Raw genomic sequence first — 19,338 nt, 5'->3', positions numbered from 1 at the left:
TACAGCCGACAGTTTGATTCCGATCACTCTTTGATTTTTCGACAATGAAATTTGTTTGGAATCTTCATGTTCTTCTTTTGGAGATTTTTCTGATCATTAGTGTCAGAAGGTAAGTAAACTTATTCTATTGTATCCACCTGATTAATGGCATTTTCTTTAGATTGTCAATTTATATAGGAGAGAATGAGGCAAAACGGACCGCCTTCAATAGTCAATAACTCGGCAACAGCAGAACGGAATTTCCTGATTGTTTTCTCATTTTCAGAGTTCCTTCTTCTCATTTTAATCCTTGATTTTATTTATCCAAATATGCACTGAGAAAAAATCGATATAATATCACAAAAATAATTTCTTGAGCGAAAAACATTGCATACGTATTTGATCAATTGATGGTAGGTTTCAGACAAGAAATTAGCTCTTCGGGCTAAGGAGGAAGTTACTGAATGAAAAGGTGATGTCTTTTTTCGAAATGAGATAATATTCCTTAAAGTACTTTTGGATATTTTCAGTTTTGAAATTTTTCAACTAAACTGCATGGAAAAAATTTGAAAAAATTCATACCCAGTCAGTATTATCTAAATTAAATTTCGCAAAATATTGATATTTTTTCAAACATTACCCTCTTATAAATAAATAATAGAACTTGTTTGCAAAACGGTGGATTATTTTTTATGAGGTGTGCAAAAAAAATCTTTTTTTTCACATCTAATGAAAAAAAATCAGATGTTAATCTTTAATTACAATGGAAATGTTGATTTCCACATAAGACACTGGGTTAAATCCGGATTTTTTAACATTTCTTGTTTGAAAAACCAAAACGATAATTAAATTGAGAAAAAAAAAAGAATTCCGAATCTAATGGAGTTTTCTACAATTTTTTTGCAGTTTTCAATAATCTTTGAATTTACCGTAAGCGTAAAGAAACTTTAAACGACAAGAATAGTTTGACAGAAGGAAAATAAGATATTGCTTTCCTTCAAACTCAAAGCGATTGAGCGTAAGCGAGGGTTATATTTTTTTAATATCTGTAGATTTTCCTCGGCATAAACTTTCTATTCATTCAATATAAAAGTCTCTGATTCGTGATTCACTCTTTTCGGAATATTTCTGATCATCTCGCCAAAAATTTAATTTTCGTGAAAGATATTAAATTTCCTTCTATTAAGGATGTTTAGCCAGTGTCGGCAAATTGTCGTAAATGTATTTTTTTTCATGGTCATGAAAAATTCTGTAGTTTTTCCGCTGACAGCAGAGCATATAAAACTAACTTTTCTAACGTTAAAAAAAACAATAATTGCAATAGTCTCGGCAGAAATGAATAAACTCATTTTTCCTTATACACGGACTTATGAAATTTATGTTCAAATTGATAATTCACCTACACTGATAGAATGGTTTAGTCGAACCAAACGCAACTTTTTAACTATTACCACGATTCGTTAACTATTAACGAATCGCGGTGACAGTTAAGAAGCCTCGTTTGGTGCAACTGAATCGTTCCACCTTTTCTATCAGTGTACTAGAAGAGTCTAAAAATAGAAATAAAAATAGAAGGTAATGTGTAAAATCATACGGAATCCAATGACCAGAGAAAAATGTGGGGTACCCGGGCAAAAAGGGAAAATATTAGAATGATTCTATCCCATATAAGCGCATGTTAGCGCATGCATTTAGCGCATTTTGTATATTTCATTTCTAAATAATGAATATGGATTGATGGATTGAAATTTGTATCAAAGTGAAGGGAATATCTTCATCTCTCAGTTTTAAAAAATCAAATTTTTTTCGAGTACATGCGATTTTGCATAAACATCCTTAAGTTGGTTAATTTCCCTCCAGTAAATCTGCTCCACTCCATCAAATATTCTCCCATGGATCATACAATTTTACGACAGAGCAAATTTTTTCTCGAACTGTACCTATTCTCCATAAAAGAACGGTAAAATAACTCTCTAATTCCTTTCAGCTCTCCAAGAATTCACCTCCCCGATGAAGAGTTCTCCTCAAATTTCTTTAATCTTGCAACCGAATACTTCGACATCCTAGTATTCACCCAGCAGTGGCCCAACACCGCCTGCTTCGCCCATCAGAAGAAGGGCGGCACCTCCTGCAACCTTCCTGATCACAACAGATGGACAATCCACGGACTCTGGCCCACGGAGTTCAACACCAAGAACCCACAATTCTGTAAAAATGGTGGGACATTTGAAGCGTCAGCTCTAGCCCCACTAGAGCGTGAACTGAAAGCGAAGTGGATGACTATCGACGGTCGAAGGACACACCAATCATTCTGGAGTTACCAGTGGAAGAAGCATGGATCATGCTCTACTTCACTGAAAGAATTAGACACCCCGCTGAAGTACTTCAAGAAGGCTCTGGAGCTCAATGATATCTACAACATTCAAGACATCTTGAGGAAAGCTAATGTCGTTCCCGGAAGATCTTATTCCCCTCAGGCTATCTTCAATGGAGTCAATAAAGTTCTGGGGCGGCGGAGTCAAGTCGCCTGCATCACTAATTCGGTAATTTTTCGATAGAATTCCAACTTGGATGATGATTGTGGTCAACGATACGACATTACATACAAATTTCTGCACGGAGAGATATATTCAGTAAAAATTACGGTACAATTCACGTAATCCCCAATAGGGAGTCGCTTTCCGGTAATTTTTATGGGAATCGAAGAGAAGAAATCTGAAACGTTTAGGGAATTCTCAGGTTCATCACCGAATAAAGTACGAAATTATTACGTAATTTTTCCCGAAGAAGTAAAATTTTACAGAAATTCCCCGACTTATTATGCCACCAAAATCAAAAATTCTTGAACGTTCAACAATTTTTATGAAAAATTACGGAACGACTTGTTCCCACAGCGGTGAGTCATCAGACGGGTGGTTAATTTTTAAGGAACAAAACGTAGAATTTACGTGGCGATTCGTACAATTTCAGTTCCGACTCACACTTTTTATTGAATTTTTCTCTCCGTGTGATGCAGCCCATCGAAATTTTCATCAAGTAGCAGTTCCACTGAAATTTCAAGGCATTTCTCCATCGAAAATTCACAATTTGAGGAAAAAATCGATAGGGACTGTAAATTTTAGTTCACTTTTTTAATGAGAATCGAAAGAAATCAGAAAAATTCAGCGAAATTTGGTAATAAATATTCACGATTTGATTGAAAATTCAAGTAAGTTGAGGAATTTTCGTCTTCTCGTAGCTAAAAATTTGGAAATTTCTGTGAATTTGGAGTGAAATCTAAAATTTCATGATTTTCCCCTTTAAATCGAATGCAATGCCGTTTTTTCAATTTTCAATTGTTTTCTGCACGTAAAAATTTCATTTTTTTTAACCATATGCAAATTTGGTGAAAACCCATCGAGGATGAGAGTTCTAGAAGAAAAGTGCAAGAAACCTTCTTCCCTAGGAAAGGAAATTCCTTCCAATAAAAGGTTCTGCGATGATTTTCCTAAAGTCCCTCATTATTGCCACGATCTCATGATTAATTAACCCCACGAAAACCGCAAGAACGTTGGAAATTTCGATGACTGCGCACACCGTTTCTTGATAATTTCCCCTAGAACTAATAATTCCTAGTGATGCTGTCGAGACTAGACGATAAATTTTTTGTATAGATCATCACTGTCTGAAAAAACATCAAGTTTTGGAATCGTTGCGATATAGCGGTGATATAAAAACAGAAAAAACAGAAAAAGTCGAGAGCCAGGCACGATAAGTTCTCCCAAAATCGTGACGAGATGCACCGATCCCATGTTTTTCAAGATTGCGACGATTCCAAAACTTTCGATGTTTTTTCTAACCGTGATGATCTATCCAAAAAATTTACCGTGTAATCTCGACGGCATCACTAATAATTCCCAAAATAATATGATACTAATTAAGACGGATTAATTCCACGTCCTAATGTTACAGGAGAAGCGAGAGTCTTATCTTTGGGAGATCCGAGTCTGTTTCGATAAATCGTTAAATCTGGTCGATTGCAAAGGATATGCAACAAACTGTCCACCGACGAGAAATGTTATCTATCCCGATAGACCGCCGACTATCTAATCCAGACAATCAATGTATCCAGGCACTCGATGTATTTCGATTGCGGTACCTTATTGTGAAGATGTCTCCAAAACAAATATTTCATAGGCATTTAGTGAATAAAGGTTTTTAGATATCTGTTGCTGAATCCCATTGTTGTACAAATTTCGCGGCCTTTATTTGTCGATGTCTGTATGAAGGGATCATTTTATCGGTATGGAGTTATGTATACTCCAATAGTATTGATAATATTCCACACATTTTAAGCACAAAATGATCTTGATTGAGTGAAAAATAACGTGGCTGCACTGATGAGAAAAAAAGTTTTGATCTTCAGAGAGATGTCAGTGATTTCCTGGGACATGTCACTGATTTTAAGAAATCTATCACCAATTCAGTACCGAAGCGGTAAAACGGTTCAAGTCGATTTTGGCTATTCGCCAGTTTTTGATGAATATCTCAGAATCTAAGAGAGCACAATTTTTGATATGACGTTTTCTATAGCCCGCGATTCGCTCTACAAAAAAAGTAATTCCAAAAATTTCGTTATCTCCGTTAGATTCTGAGATATCTCTCAAAAACTCAGATTAGTGAAATTTGGTAGCAATGTCACCGAATTTCATAATTTGGCACTCACTGATTTCACAATTGCTAATGATTATTTCCAACCCCTAATGATTGGGCATAAATTTCTGAAAATCAATGACGTTCCTGAAAATCAAAACTGTTTTTCTCTGTAGTTATTAACAAATCTTCTTGGCTATGAACACAATTCGTCAATAGTTAATGAATGGCATTAAAAAATAATTTAACATTGGTGCAAATGGAAATTGCGGGGACGAAAACGTAAAGTTTTGGAAACTAGAATTAGCAGTATTTCAAGTTTCGTCTTCTGCTAATTTCGCCAACGTAAAGTCTTGTACACGCTAATCATTCGATAATGTTTAATTAAGAAATCAGATAAGATGAATGATAAGACGAGAAAGCAATTAAAGTATTAAATGATAATCGGACAATCGGAGAACATAAAAGGGAGCCAGAGCACTAGCAATGTTATAGTTTTTGCATTTTAATAGCTGGGGAAGGACTTCTTTTTGTCACGGATCGCTTTCAAAAATGGGGACTTCTCGAAATCTTCACTACTTTCTCCTGATTGTCGGAGGTCTTCTAGTTGTCAGAGTCGAAACGTAAAGTTACTCAATTTGCTTAAAAATTCAAAATAATCATACATGAAGAGAAATTTTTTACAGAAATTATCCTGCCGTTCTATAAAAGTGTATCATGAGTCATCGTTTTCTCATTTCTATCCCGAAATTTAGTAAAAACTAATATATGATGATCAAATTTTATTCTACGTTAGAGAAATTTTATCCTAACGCATAATAAATTTTACCCTTCCAGTCCACAGAATTTTTATGTAGATAACAACGAAAATTCTAGAATGGTTGGTAAATTTTACCCTACCGGTACAATAATTTTTACTCTACCGGCACGGTAATTTTTATTTACAGCAGGATAAAATCAGTAGCGAAGTGGTAAAAGGAGATAAGTCAATTTTGACTTTTGACAAGTGTTCAATCAATATCTCGGAATCTAAGGAAGATAGCAAAATTTTTGTTATAATCTTTTTTGTGGAGCTGATTGATTGCTACAACAAATGTAATTACAAAAATTTCGCTACCTCCCTTAGATTCGGAAATATTCCGAATTTGATCTGAATGATTTGGACAATTATTATTTCATTTTCGTTTCGAGATATTGCTCAAGCTTTTTTTTTAGAAATGATATCTCCTCTGCATTCTTCTAATGTTTCTTCCAACTTTCCAATAATTCTTCTTAATAGTATCCATCATATTACAGATATCCCAGAATACCAGATTCTCCGCAAGAATTGGAGATCACGGATTTCTCAACAGGAAGACACTTTGAAATTCTAAAGCTGACCCAGCAGTGGCCGCAGACTATATGTTTCACGTTTCAAGAGAAGGGTGCGTCAGAACTTTGCAAATCACTCAACGATAGCCGATGGACAATCCACGGACTTTGGCCGACACAATTACATACTAAGAAGCCCGCATACTGCGATAATAGCGCGAGATTCAACGCCACGGCGATAGCGTCAATAGAAAAAGAACTGAATGCCACATGGCCAACTCTAGCCAAGAACAAACCATCTCAGGCATTTTGGGAACACGAGTGGGAGAAGCATGGAACATGTTCAACAATGCTTCAACCTGTCAATACGCAGGAGAAGTACTTCAAAAAGACAATGCAACTCCGTGACAAGTTCTACGTGAAGAACCTCCTGGAAAAGGTGAATATCCTACCAGGACAATCATACCCTGTTCAAAACATTGCCGATCAGGTCAGTCGGGTTCTGGGAAAACGATGTGTTATCAGTTACGTCTGCCATCCGGTAAGCTATCGATTTTGCTATTGTAATAAGGTTCAACGTTGCGTTTCGTAAGCAAGCGATTGCTCATTTATACTCATGATTTGTCTCTTGCAGACGAAGCATGAGTCGTACCTCGCAGAAATCCAAATATGCTTCGACAAGTCATTCAAGCTGACCGACTGCGATGGGAATATTGACTATCCTGAGAAGTGTTCACATACACGTGATGTCATCTATCCAGAAAGTTCACCAATTTTCTAACTTTAGTGAATCTGATGATACTTACATCGAATATTTTAAGAAATAACTAAATAAATTATGTAGACTTTTCGTCAAACTAAATGACTGCGACTTAGTCAAATTAATTTCATTATTTTGGCATTTTGGGGTTCACATATCAGCTGCGTCCACGTCACGCACCCTGGGTAACGTTAAAGGCTAGTAAAGTTTGTTATAAAAGTTGCCATACCATGCGTTCTTGAATTTAATTTCAAATTTCAAATTTATAATGTTAACAATTATATACCTCTTGAAGGGAGGAGTTGGAAGGGTTAAGAATCGTGAAGTTTGATATTGGACCTCGCGTTCCCGCTTTGTTGGATTAAAGTTATGAGGTATCTCAAAGAAATTTAAATTCATTTTAGCTATCTAGATTGCCCATAATTTAAAGTCACGAATATTTTGTTTCACCGGCTTTTTCATTTCCTCATGTAGGGAAAAAAATTGGAAATTTACTGGAAACTTTCTCCTGGGGATGGCAAGACTTGGATACCTGAGTCGTTGTATTATCTTTATCTCATTTTCTCTATCGAACTTATTCTGTTGCCTTCCTAGAAGAAATGAGCGATTTTGATAATAAAGAGATTTAGAAAAGAAGACCTGGAAATGTCTTTCAAGCCTACTCCATTGACAGCTTTGCATAAAACTATAACAATTTAATTGCACCACTTCGTTACAGAACATGAATTTTTCTAGTCCAGTGGAATTAGTAGTTGTTACTCTCAAAGTTCAAACGTGATAAACAAACCAAGAACTTCTGTAAAAACGTTGATTTCTTGTCGATTAGATTAGATGAGATTGAATCATAATAAATCCTTTCTTCCTAACTTCAGCATTGGAGATACGTTTTCTATCTTTTACTTTCGGCCTGAGGAAGCAGTATTTTCAGTCTTCATTTTCAAGGGTGACAGATATGGATGGAAGGGAAGATTGCGTGGAGTGAGAGGGTATGCTGTGAGGGGCACAATCTCCTCAGTCTGACTATAGTTGAAGTTCTTCCGCCATGAAAGTCATAAAGAATATCTGGTTTCCCTTCTTGTTAGAGATCCTTGGCCGTGTTCAAACTTGAAGTTGTTCATTCTCTTGTTTTTGATGAAATAGTCCATTGTGATTGTTCAATAATTCATTAGTAGCCAAGTGGTGAAACATTCGAGAGCAAGTATTTCATTTCAGGTATTCGAAGAATCAGACAGTGATCCACAGGCAGGGTCAATGTACTGTGACTTCGTATTCTTTCAGCTATGAGCAAGAGACCCTAGAGCCGTTATCATCGATTAGATTAGATGCGATTACATCACAGTGCATTTGTGCTTCTGAACCTCAGTATTCGAGATCTATTTTCTATGTTCAGAGCATGTTTTAGTGTAGCTTTGGGTTAAGCGTACTTTTAGTTTTCAGGGACGAGGGATGTAGACGTGAGTGGGGGGATTGAATAGAGTGAGGGTACGCTGTGAGAGGCGCAACCTTATCAGTCCGACTATAGTTGACGTTCTTCCACCATGGGAGTCATAAAGAATCTCTGGCTCCTCTTCTTGTTAGGAATCATTGGCAGTGTTCAAACGTAAAGTTGTTCCTTCTCTTGTCTTCGAAGCAATAGTTCATTGTGATTGTTCAATAATTCATCAGTAGCCAAGGGAGGAAACATTCGAGAGAAATTATTCTATTGTATTTCAGGTACCCGAAGAACCAGACAGTAATTCCCAGGCAGTGTCAACGTACTATGACCACTTCGTATTTATCAATTATGAGCAAGAGCCGCTACAGACGTCGATTTATCATCGATTAGATTAGATGCGATTAAATCGCAATGAATTTGTGCATATGCACCGCAGTACTCGAGCTATATTCTCTGTCTTCAGACAATCTTTTATTGTAGGTTTGGGTCAAGCGTGCTTTTATGTTTCAGGGGTGATTCATGTAGATGTGAAGGGGATTGAGTAGAGTGAGAGACACAATCTCATCAGTCCGAGTATAGTTAACGTTCCTCCACCATGCGATTCATAAAAAATGTCGGGTTCCTCTTCTTGTTAAGGATCCTTGCCCGCGTTCAAACGTAAAGTTGTTCCTTCTCTTGTCTTCGAAGCAATAGTTCATTGTGATTGTTCAATTATTCATTAGTAGCCAAGTGAGGAAACATTCGAGAAAAATTAGTCTATTGTATTTCAGGTACCCGAAGAACCAGACAGTAATTCCCAGGCAGTGTCAATGTACTATGACCACTTCGTATTTATCAATTATGAGCAAGAGCCGCTACAGACTCCGATTTATCATCGATTAGATTTGATGCGATTAAATCACAATTAATTCGTGCTTCCGAACCTCAGTATTCGAGATCTATTTTCTGTCTTCAGAGAATCGTTTAGTGTGGGTTTAGGTCAAGCGTGCTTTTAGTTATCAGGGGTGAGTGATATAGATGTGAGTGGGGATTGAGTAGAGCGAGGAGCACAATGTTATCAGTCCGACTATAGTTGACGTTCTTCCACCATGCGAGTCATAAAAAATCTCTGGTTCCTCTTCGTGTTAGGGATCCTTGCCAGTGTTCAAACGTAAAGTTGTTCTTTCTCTTGTCTTTGAAGAAATAGTTCATTATGAATCAATCAATCTAGCAATAATTCATTGATAACGAAGTGGTGAAACATTCGAGAACAATTATTCTATTTGATTTCAGGTACCCACAGAGCCAGGCAGCCATCCCCAGGCAGTCAATATACTTCGATCATTTCGTATTCTCTCAAGTATGGCCACCAACCCTGTGCCCAGCCCCGAAACAAGAAACAACCGATAGTTGCAATCAAACTGTTAGAAACCACTGGATGATCCATGGTCTTTGGCCAGGGAAATTCCACACGTTGGACGTGAAATACTGCGATAACAGTTCCATCTTCGATCCCACATCCATCGACTCAATAAAAACAGAAATGGAGATGAAGTGGCTGGAGTGGATGCCTGTGGACGATGATGATAAACCGTTACCGGTGTGGAAACACGAGTGGGAGAAGCATGGAACGTGTTCTACTTCGCTTGAAATATTGAAAACACAGGAGATGTATTTCAAGAAGGCCTTAGAGCTCTACGACTCTCACAACATGAATAATGTTCTGGAGAACGCGAATATTCGGCCGGGCAATTACTATTCAGTTGGAGCTATTCTCAGTGGAGTCAGTCGAGTCTTGGGGAAACGATGTATGTTGCATTGCAGCACTAAACCGGTAATTGATCAACTTTACTATCACAGAAATTGGTTTAATAATGAAAATTGAATAATGAATCGTGATGATACCCGGAAAAAAAGAATGTCTCGCTTCTAACAAATCTTTCGACTCGCGTGCTGTTGCTCTATGAACAAATAAAAGTTAACTTACGCAGTATAAAATTTCGTGCGCACAAAGCAAATTTTTGCTGCCACATGCAAAATTTTTTGCTGATGCTTCAACAACGAAAATTGGTTATGATTATTCGAGACGAGTTGTAGCATTTTTTATGCGAAAACCTCCACATTATTTCGGGATAGAGGATGATGAGGTGAACTGAACCTTTTTTACTCATCAATATTTTGTGGCTAAATAACACTGTTGGGGTCTCATTTGGAAACCTGAAAAAATACCTTTAAAATGAAAAAGTATTTTTCCATAAAATCGCTTATTGTCCCCTTTCCTGAATGTTCTAAAAAAAATCTTATGATCTAAATGAAATAGAGGGATTTGTTTGGGAACTCCATGAAAAGTCCTTTTCGTTGAGTTGTAACAGTGAAAAATAATGTCTTGTGCATTATTTGACATAAAATTATTGAGTTTATGAATGGTTTTATGATAAAATATTAAAAAATAATGATTTATCAGGTATTTCGTCAATAAAAAACGAAATATCTCACTTTTTTCGTCTTTATCTTCTCATGAAATCGCGTAATTGACAAAGAACTTTGATTTTTCCAGGGGAAAAATGAATCGCATCTCGAGGAACTTTGGATATGCTTCGATAAGTCATTAAATTTGATCCACTGCGATGAAGTTTTGAACTTCCCAACTGATTGCCCTTGGGAAAGAGATGTGTATTACCCTGAATACCCACCTAATGACTACAAAGTTCAAGTAATTTGATTCTTCCATTCGTCTCTAAAAGGAGATGAAGGCAAAAAAAATCATGCAGTAAATTCCGGAAATTTCTTGGATACTATTAGGTTTTTCGGTTTTCGTCTGCGGATCCGGTCACTTCGGAAATATTTACTGGGTCAGTTGTTCTGATTCGAGAAATTCGCACTTCTCGTAAATAAATCGGGAGTTTAAGCTTGTTCTCGGGAATATTCTCCCCCGAGTTAAATTTTATCCAATAAGAAATGGCATGTTCAATGCCGACACATTTACATTAATAGTAATGATAAAAATCACTTAATTAAGAAATTATTTTCATATTTATAACCTGTCCGGAAGTGTCCTCTCACTCATCAGTCCAGCTCTCCTATCCTTCTGCGTTTTTCTGTACAATCACGACAGCTGAGGGCACCAGGCCTGTCAAATGAAGAATTTTTCGGTTGTAATTCCTCGAGAGATTCAAAACAATCAGATATTTCCTGATAGTTCAATTGCATAATCGAAAATACTCAAAATATTGAACATATACAAATACACGTAAAATTGTGATATCAAAATTTAATATTAGAAACTAATTTAGACAAATAAAAAGTCTAGCTGGTTTGGTTGAAAAGTATGAGACGCTTTCTTTTCTTTAAATAATACACGAAAAAAATAATACAGAGATGTTAAAAAGTTTTGGCTGAATTTTTCGGTAACTTCTTCGCAAAATTTTACCATACTATAATTCCACAGAAATTCCAAAGAATTTCGGGATTGAGAAGTCAAAATTTTGTGGAAAAATTAATAGAAATTGTGAATTTCAGCGCAATTCCATGAAAGTTAAAATAAATCAGAAAACCTTATTCTCAAATTTAGACTTGCAAAGTTTAAATAATAAACTAAGTGTAAAATTTCCAGAAACTTGAGGTCAGATGGGGCTCAAATGAAAGCTCTTATGTTCGACTACAAAAGTAGAAAAACATTTCAGTGGAGACAAAATAGCCACAGTACTTGGATATCCTTAATAGAAAATTTTGCGTAATTTAGTACTAAATATTTATGTTCAATTCATGTTTTAATTGAAAATTCAAGTAAGTTGAGGTATTCTCGTCTTTCTGTTGCTCAAAATTTTTGAATTTCATTGAATTTTCATGGAAATCTGACATTAACTTGTAGCAATAATCACCAAGGACGTCTAGAGGCGCATCGTAATCGTCAGCTATAAAAACTTTTCTAGGGAAGCTCGTCATAAGGTTAAACGGCCCTGGAGGATCAGTTCTGTGCATTTCTACGTATAGACGCACGGCTGACAGCTGCTCTTTGGAGCCAAAGCTCTGAGTCAGTGTTTCTCCATTTGTAAGACGTATCTGAAATCAAAATTGAAAGCACAAACTGGTAAAAACCTCATCAAATCAGAATTAAAAACATTCACAGCTGATTGCAGGAAATAATGTCAAGGGCCATTTCAAGCCACAAATTTTCTCTTGACACTTTCTCCTAAGACCACCTGTTACTAATACAGTCGCAAATTAGGGATGTTATTTACCTGAATTTTTGTTTGATTGTAATCCTTCTTGGGTGCGGGCGCAACAGAACTAGGAGATGTGGGACTCGTGGGAGAGACAACAGTTGGCTGTCCACTCTCCTGAGCTTGTTTAGCTCGCCTGGCAGCTTTATCAGCCTCAATCTGCTCGCGAATTTTCTGACGAACGATTCTATCCTCCTCTTTTTCACGCTTTCGTTGCTCCAGGAGTTTTTTCATCTCTAACTCCTCCAATCTTAGAATTGAGAAAAACAACAGAAACGTGAAAATTTCTAAAAGTACTATTTTTAATTTTTTTCGCATAATTTTTCCGCAAAAATCCAATTTTGGAAATCAAAATTGTCTCTGACCGCCTGATCCAAGAAATTTGAATTATTTATAACCGAAAATTCAACCAAAAAAATCCCCAACGTATAAATTTTTAAAATAGTTTTTTGAATATCATCAGCTATTGTCGCCCCTCAATTATAAAAAATGGAAAAGGCGCATTTTTTAATTTAGTTGGTTGCACTTTGAAAACGCATTCCCTCCCCTCCCCCCCATTTTTTTTAGAATTGAGAAGCGAAAATTGATAATCATACCGAAAAAAACATTTCAAAAATTTATACGTTAGAGATTTTTGTCAGGTTGAATTTTCGATTACAAAGAATTAAAAACTGTCAATTTGTGCGGTCGGTGGTTTTTTCGGAGAGCAGTGTAACTTATAGAAATGGATTCTTGAGGAAAAACCATGCAAACAATCGTACGTTCAAAAATTATGATTAAATGATAAAGTATGATTAAATAAAGGATCCTGGGATTTTGAAATTTCAGTGCGGTCTCCCCTTAACGACCCAAGTATTTCCTTAAGTTTACTTAATTAATTAATTAAGTTTAATTTTTGAGGTAACCTAAATGAAAATTGAAAAATCCACGAATTCAATCTCTCTATGCAGTGAAACTGTACTCTTAGCCATTAATAAATCACGATAACTAAATCCTATCGTTAATTACAATTTTGTTATTATTCTATTGTTGATAGAGAATTGCTTAGAATTGTTTATAAATTGATGATAATCACCTGCGTCTGGCCTCTGCAATCTCCTTCCCCGATTTTATTCTGAATTTCTCTCTCTCGTAGGCCTCCTGCTTCTCATTCTCCTCTCGCTCTTTTCTCTTCTGCTTCATTCTCTCCTCCAATAGTTTTAATTTTTCCTTCTTCTCCTCGTCTGTCAGAGGTTTTTTCTCCTCTAGACTCTCTGAGAAACTATCGTGGCCAGACTTGGTTGCGTGAAACTCCACTTCTAGGGAGGATTTAAATAATTTCCCACATCTGAAAAAATGAGAACATAAATTTTGAGATTTTAATTTAACAATATAACGAGATAATCCTTTTTAATATTGCCAAAATCTGATATTATTGCCTATCCCTAAAGAGAACTCTTGAATTTTTTTTCATAAAATTCAGGAAAAATTTTTCTGAAAGAAGAACTCTTGAACCGTCCTCTTAAAATTTGACTCTTGAAAATTCTAAAAGAAAATTTCCTAGAAGAAGAACTCTTGAATGCTCTCCTAGAATTTATGTTTGTTCAAAATATCAGAAGAAAATTTCCTGAAAGAAGAACGCTCGAAATGTTCTCCTAGAATTTAGTAGCGAAGTGGTAAAACGTTCAAGTCGATTTTAACTATTGGCAAGTTTTTAGTGAATATCTCGGAATCTAAGAGAGATACCAAAGTTTTTATTGAGACCATTTTTATAGCACTCAATTTGCTCTAGAAAAAAGGTTATTACGAAAATTCCATTATCCCCTTTAGATTCGGCGATATTCTTCAAAAACACAACTAAGAGGTAAGTCGACTTAAACCGCTTTACCACTTCGCTACTGAATTTATTCCAGAATAATTCCGCAGTTAAAATCTACAGTTTTATGGTGAAAAAATGGTAATTTTCCCCTAGAGAACCCCTCATCGTCACCATGAATACCCACTTTCCAAGAGCCTTTCGAACCCGTGAAATCTTCATTCAATTTAACTGAAAAAACAATAAAAAATTCCTCACACATCGCATTTCAGAGATTTGGCTTCTGCAGCCGGTTCCTGAGCTGCCTCAGCAGCTTTCGCTTCCTCTGGAGGTGCACTTCCTGATGCCTGGACCTGCAATGACTCAGCAGTGGGTTCACCATCGTCAGAGTGAGCGAGTAACCTACAACAAAATTTTTTTCCAATTCTGAAATTTGAAGAAAAATTGAAAAAAAGAATATTATCCATGAATTATCGCTCACCACTCCATCGCGGGCTCGACACCCTTATTTCCAGTCATCTGGAGAGCTTTTTCTCTGGAAAAGAGCAACGAGAGATGAGAATGCAGAAGAGCCCCGGTGAATTGCGGGTTTGAGGTTAGGTTATTGTTTTGATATCGAAATTAGAGGACTTACGCCTTGGACAACGTGAACCCCATGTCCACGAGCATTGCAACGTCTGCTGAGGGCATTTCTAATGTGTGTGCGACGGGACGGAGTTTGTTTTTATGACTGAACACAGTTTTTTGGGAGAGGATGAGGAGTTGATGTGATTTCTTGTGCAAATCGAGAACTATAATATTTAGTACTGGAGGTGTCAGCGGTGGCGGTTGGCGCTGTTCGCAGTGGAATGCGGGAAGCACGGTATAATGCAATAATTCGTATTATGATAACATTGCAACATTGGGTAACAAATGAAAACGGAAATAAATGGAGAAATATTCTCATGGAGAACAAAAAATCTAACGTCGATTTTCAGAAAATTCTTTTTTTTTTGCGAATCTCTCTGAGGCGCTAGGTTGGAGAAAAATGTTAACACATTTCTTGTAGCTCTTACAATTTCATATAAAAAAGTTTTTCTCACATTTTCTGATGAATCTAGTTATTTTCAACTGTTTATGAAATTAGATGAATGAATTGGAGAAAAAATTGTCTAAAAAAATTACAATTTCATGAATATCTCCAAAACTACTCGGTTCAGAAGAAAATTCCATGAAACTTTTTTGTAGATAATTCAATTTCCTGTAAAAATTGTCTTATGAAATTTTTCCGTAATCCTAGTAATTCCGGAGTTATTTCAAAAATTATATGAATGGATTTGATAGAAAATAAAAGATCGACTAATGACTTGAAAAAAATACTCTCAAACGGTTGTGAATATTTCAGTAGCGAAGTGGTAAAACGGTTTGTCGACTTATCTCTCAGTTGTTTTTGAGAAATATTTCGGAATTTGACGGAGATAGCGAAATTTTCGTGATTACATTTATTGTAGAACTCAATCGGCTCTACAAAAAAGGTTATAACAAAAATTTTGTTATCTCCCTTAAACTCCGGGATATTCATTGAAAACTGGTCAATAGTCAAAATTGACTGGTACCGTTTGCTACTTCGCTACTGGTTTGAAGCTACTAAGTCTAGAGAAAAATTATGAAATGATCTTCCCTGGAAATAATATAATTTTCTATAAAAAACAAAGATTCCGACATTTTCCCCTGAACATGAAACTTTTACAAAATAATAAAACCAGATTTTTTCAACTTCTTGAATAACATTTTTGTCTATAAAATGATGAAACAAAATTTATCAGAAAAACTATTTATTTGTCATATTTATCAACAATACGTTTGTCATTCATCATAGAATACACTTAGTAGGGTTAAACCCCTGGAAATGTCAAGTATTAACGTTGAATTTTAATAATGAACAGATCAAAAGTAGATAAAAAAAAGTATGGTATTATACGAGGAATGTTTTTTTATCATAATATCAAAAGAGAGTCAGTTTAAATAATTAATAATCAGGTAGTTAATATTCTTGGGAAGCCTTGTCGCCCTTTCCAGAGCCAGTGGTGCCAGTCTTCTTGGGGAGGAGGACAGCCTGAATATTGGGGAGGACTCCACCTTGAGCGATTGTCACTCCGGACAGCAGTTTATTCAACTCTTCGTCGTTACGAATAGCGAGCTGAAGGTGACGTGGGATGATCCTGCAAATAAAACAAGAGAAAATTTACTTCATCATTCTCATTGTAGAACTATCTCCGTAGTGCAATAAGAAAAAAAAATTAACTCTATAGGTAAATAGTAGTTAGGAGGGACATATAAACATTAATAAATTCCGAAAGCAGAAGGTTTTAAATTGTGAAGCAAAGGGCTCATACATACTTTTTGAAAATAAAATAATTGAATAGAGAAACAAAACATCGAATCCAAGAAGGGTGAATAAATTCCGAATTTCCCTGGAATAAATAGATACACGTAATTTCACGAATTTACGAATAACTGCTAAGAGAGTATTTCGCAGAAAATAAACACTCACTCGGTTTCTAAAAGTTGTTTGAACTCGAGACTACTGAACTCATCTGCAGAATTACATTCATTTGTATAAATCCACTTTAATCGGTCTTTCCATTAATCTTGATAATTATCAATTTTGGAAGAAAATGTCGAGAGAACTTTTTTGTAGAGAATTTGAGGAATATCTCCTTTAGATTCGTAAATATTCCTCAAATTCTCTACAGTAAACTGATAAGAAAATCAATTCATTTAGTTTTTCACACTTTAATGTTTTCGTTAATTCGTTTCATTTGAAAAAAAAAAGTGAAAATCGTAAGATTTTTTCTTCAAAGGCTTTCATCCTCACCAGAAACCTCTGAACATTTTTCCCTAAACCCACTCATTTCTCCTCAGCCCCTCAATCGACAAATGACTAACAAATAAATCGAAATAAATCATAATTTCTCTGGGATGATAAAATTCATGAAGGAATAATCGCAAAGTGAGTGTTGCCCAGAGAATAAATACAGTCGGCTCATTACAATCGAAATTTGTTGTTTAACCTTGAGACCCTTGGAATCCCTAAACCAAGTCACATTTTCTCTTAAAATCACTGACTTAAATATCTCATTCAATGTAAATTTCTTACTTCGATATTTCCGATCCATCATTTAATTATATAGTTATCAAAGTTGAATAAAATGTGAAAAGACGTTCTTGACAGAGAGTTTTCTCCCATTTTCCCTTAAACCCGCTTTAATCCTTCCTTGAGCTCCATCTGACAAATAATTATCAAATAAATCAAAATGAATGCCAATTCCCTTGGAATAATAACATGAATGAAACAAAATATTCATGAAGAAATAATCGCAAAACGAGTGTTTCTCAGAATGAAGACACTCGTTTCTCAAAATATGTTATTCGATCTTGAGACCATTCAAATCCAAAAAGAAACTGAACGTTCCCCCTTGAAACCACTGATTGAAGATAAATTTTCCATAGAGAATTTTCTTCTTAAAATGTACTCTTTACTTCTCAAACCTCCAATCAACAAATAATTACTGAATAAATCAAAATAGAGGACAGTTTCGTAAAATGGATACTTTAGACTTTTTTTAAAATATTTACATCTCAGAAAAATTCCTTTCTCAGAGACATTCCATTGAGAAAAAGAATCCATTTCATCAAAAATGCAATACGTCATTAACATTTAAAAAAATCAAAAACGTCGATATTACCCCACTCTCCCATAAATCCCATTCCTTCAAAAAATTCCCCCGGAATAATAAAATTCCGGCTATTCCCCCGGAATAATAAAATAAATCAGTCAAATATAATAAAATATTCGTGGAGAAATAATCACAAAACGAGTGTTTCCCAGAGAATGAACACAGTGGTTGTCCAAAATATGTTGTTCGACCTTGAGACCATTGAAATGCCAAACCAAACGAAATGAACAAAGGGGACCTCTCTCAGGCGAGTGATTAGGCCCGGCGTAACGGTCACGAGTTTCCCGCCTATTTACCTCGTCTTCTTGTTGTCCCTGGCAGCATTCCCAGCCAACTCGAGTACCTCAGCAGCCAAATACTCCATCACAGCAGCGAGATAGACAGGTGCACCGGCACCAACACGTTCAGCATAATTGCCCTTCCTCAGGAGACGATGAATTCTTCCCACTGGGAACTGAAGCCCAGCCCTGCTGCTCCTTGTCTTTGCCTTCGTCTTAGTCTTTCCTGGAATCAGAAAAAATAATCAGATCATTGAAATTAATCGTAAACCATCGGATTATTTTCGTTAATTATCGGTTTAATCCGCTGTGTTGAAGGGGATAATCGATACTCACCTCCTTTTCCACGTCCAGACATGTTTGGTCGAGGGTTTTTGTCTTCTGATATCTGAGCGTCGAGAGAACAACTGAACGTCGTCACGGTTTGAGGCGAAGTGAGGACAGTCCAAGCGACTCGCGTTTGCGGAACTATTGGGTCATGAATGATGAAAAATGGCGGGAGGCGACATAGAGAGGGAAATGGGGAAATTTTTCGGGGGTGAGTCCATCTAGCGGGAATTCGGGAAGTTATGAGGCTTTATAATTCGAAAAAGGGATCCGGATTATTTCGGTAAGTGGCAAAGAGGATGGACTAAAGTAGAGGCTCAGATCTCGGGGTTCAGGCGACGGCAAGCAAAAAATAGTATCACCCCAACAAAGAGATGGCGCAACGGTCGAATCTGACGGCTGAGCGAGCTGCCTGTGCCGGTAACTCAGCAGTAACAGTCCCGCTATCGTAGGGATAGTTTCGGAGGGGAATTTATGCCCTCCTCATCCACAACGTGTTCTTATTTTTTTTCAGGTGATTCATTTGCTGGCTAATTAATATTAAGGAATGAAACACAGACGGTGTGATGGAGAATTAAATTCCCCATCAATCGATCCTCATTACATCCCTTAATCTCTGTAACAAAAAAATAGAAACTACGACAAAAGTCATGGGCCAGTGAAAAAAATAATTTTCTTCTCGGCGCACAATGACTTTTCACCATTCGCCCGCGAATTAAAAATTCACCTCTCCCCTCCTAATTGAGGTTAAGGGATGAAAAAAAGGCTACTCGACGGACAATTAAATTCACCGTCAATTAACTATGAGAGATAGAGCCTTGAAACCAATTCCATTCGATTCCTGAGGAAATTTGGGTTCCCTATAGGCAGATGGACGGCTCAGAATTGCGTTTTTCCACT

General features: G+C 36.3%; 5 protein-coding genes across 7 annotated transcripts; 3 read left to right on the top strand and 2 right to left on the bottom strand.

Annotated features, from left to right (window-relative positions):
- The first annotated feature begins 44 nt into the window (after positions 1-44).
- Positions 45-4,068, top strand: LOC107035805 (ribonuclease Oy-like). Its single transcript, XM_015253400.1, has 3 exons — positions 45-109; positions 1,967-2,522; positions 3,931-4,068. Exons 1-3 carry the CDS (start codon positions 45-47, stop codon positions 4,066-4,068), a joined length of 759 nt encoding a protein of 252 aa, XP_015108886.1.
- A 1,065-nt stretch (positions 4,069-5,133) lies between these two features.
- On the top strand, positions 5,134-7,450 carry LOC107035862 (ribonuclease T2). The gene is made up of 3 exons (XM_015253470.1): positions 5,134-5,234; positions 5,908-6,463; positions 6,557-7,450. The coding sequence occupies exons 1-3, from the start codon at positions 5,164-5,166 to the stop codon at positions 6,701-6,703; spliced, it is 774 nt and encodes a 257-aa protein (XP_015108956.1). The 5' UTR covers positions 5,134-5,163; the 3' UTR covers positions 6,704-7,450.
- A 617-nt stretch (positions 7,451-8,067) lies between these two features.
- Positions 8,068-11,423, top strand: LOC107035861 (ribonuclease Oy). 3 transcript variants are annotated; one of them, XM_015253466.2, is made up of 5 exons: positions 8,068-8,282; positions 8,396-8,774; positions 8,888-9,267; positions 9,390-9,930; positions 10,654-11,423. In XM_015253466.2, exons 3-5 carry the CDS (start codon positions 9,206-9,208, stop codon positions 10,816-10,818), a joined length of 768 nt encoding a protein of 255 aa, XP_015108952.1. In that variant the 5' UTR covers positions 8,068-8,282; positions 8,396-8,774; positions 8,888-9,205; the 3' UTR covers positions 10,819-11,423. The 3 variants fall into 3 exon arrangements, with proteins under 3 accessions (XP_015108952.1, XP_015108954.1, XP_015108953.1); XM_015253468.2 differs by lacking the exons at positions 8,396-8,774; positions 8,888-9,267; XM_015253467.2 differs by lacking the exons at positions 8,068-8,282; positions 8,396-8,774 and having other exon boundaries at positions 8,794-9,267.
- LOC107035860 (UBX domain-containing protein 1-B) lies at positions 11,009-14,904 on the bottom strand. Its single transcript, XM_015253465.2, has 7 exons — positions 14,749-14,904; positions 14,596-14,649; positions 14,373-14,516; positions 13,395-13,646; positions 12,338-12,569; positions 11,978-12,158; positions 11,009-11,226 (listed from the first exon to the last, which is right to left on the bottom strand). Exons 1-7 carry the CDS (start codon positions 14,802-14,804, stop codon positions 11,177-11,179), a joined length of 969 nt encoding a protein of 322 aa, XP_015108951.1. The 5' UTR covers positions 14,805-14,904; the 3' UTR covers positions 11,009-11,176.
- Positions 14,905-16,001: 1,097 nt separating this feature from the next.
- LOC107035818 (histone H2A) lies at positions 16,002-18,564 on the bottom strand. The gene is made up of 3 exons (XM_015253413.2): positions 18,448-18,564; positions 18,130-18,337; positions 16,002-16,315 (listed from the first exon to the last, which is right to left on the bottom strand). Exons 1-3 carry the CDS (start codon positions 18,467-18,469, stop codon positions 16,138-16,140), a joined length of 408 nt encoding a protein of 135 aa, XP_015108899.1. The 5' UTR covers positions 18,470-18,564; the 3' UTR covers positions 16,002-16,137.
- Positions 18,565-19,338: the final 774 nt, after the last annotated feature.

The sequence above is a fragment of the Diachasma alloeum genome, unplaced genomic scaffold (genome assembly GCF_001412515.2).
Source record: "Diachasma alloeum isolate Michigan unplaced genomic scaffold, Dall2.0 Dall_scaffold_00201, whole genome shotgun sequence".
NCBI lineage: Eukaryota > Metazoa > Arthropoda > Insecta > Hymenoptera > Braconidae > Diachasma > Diachasma alloeum.
The sequence above is the reverse complement of the archived record's forward strand: the minus strand, read 5'-3'. Positions and strand labels throughout refer to the sequence as shown.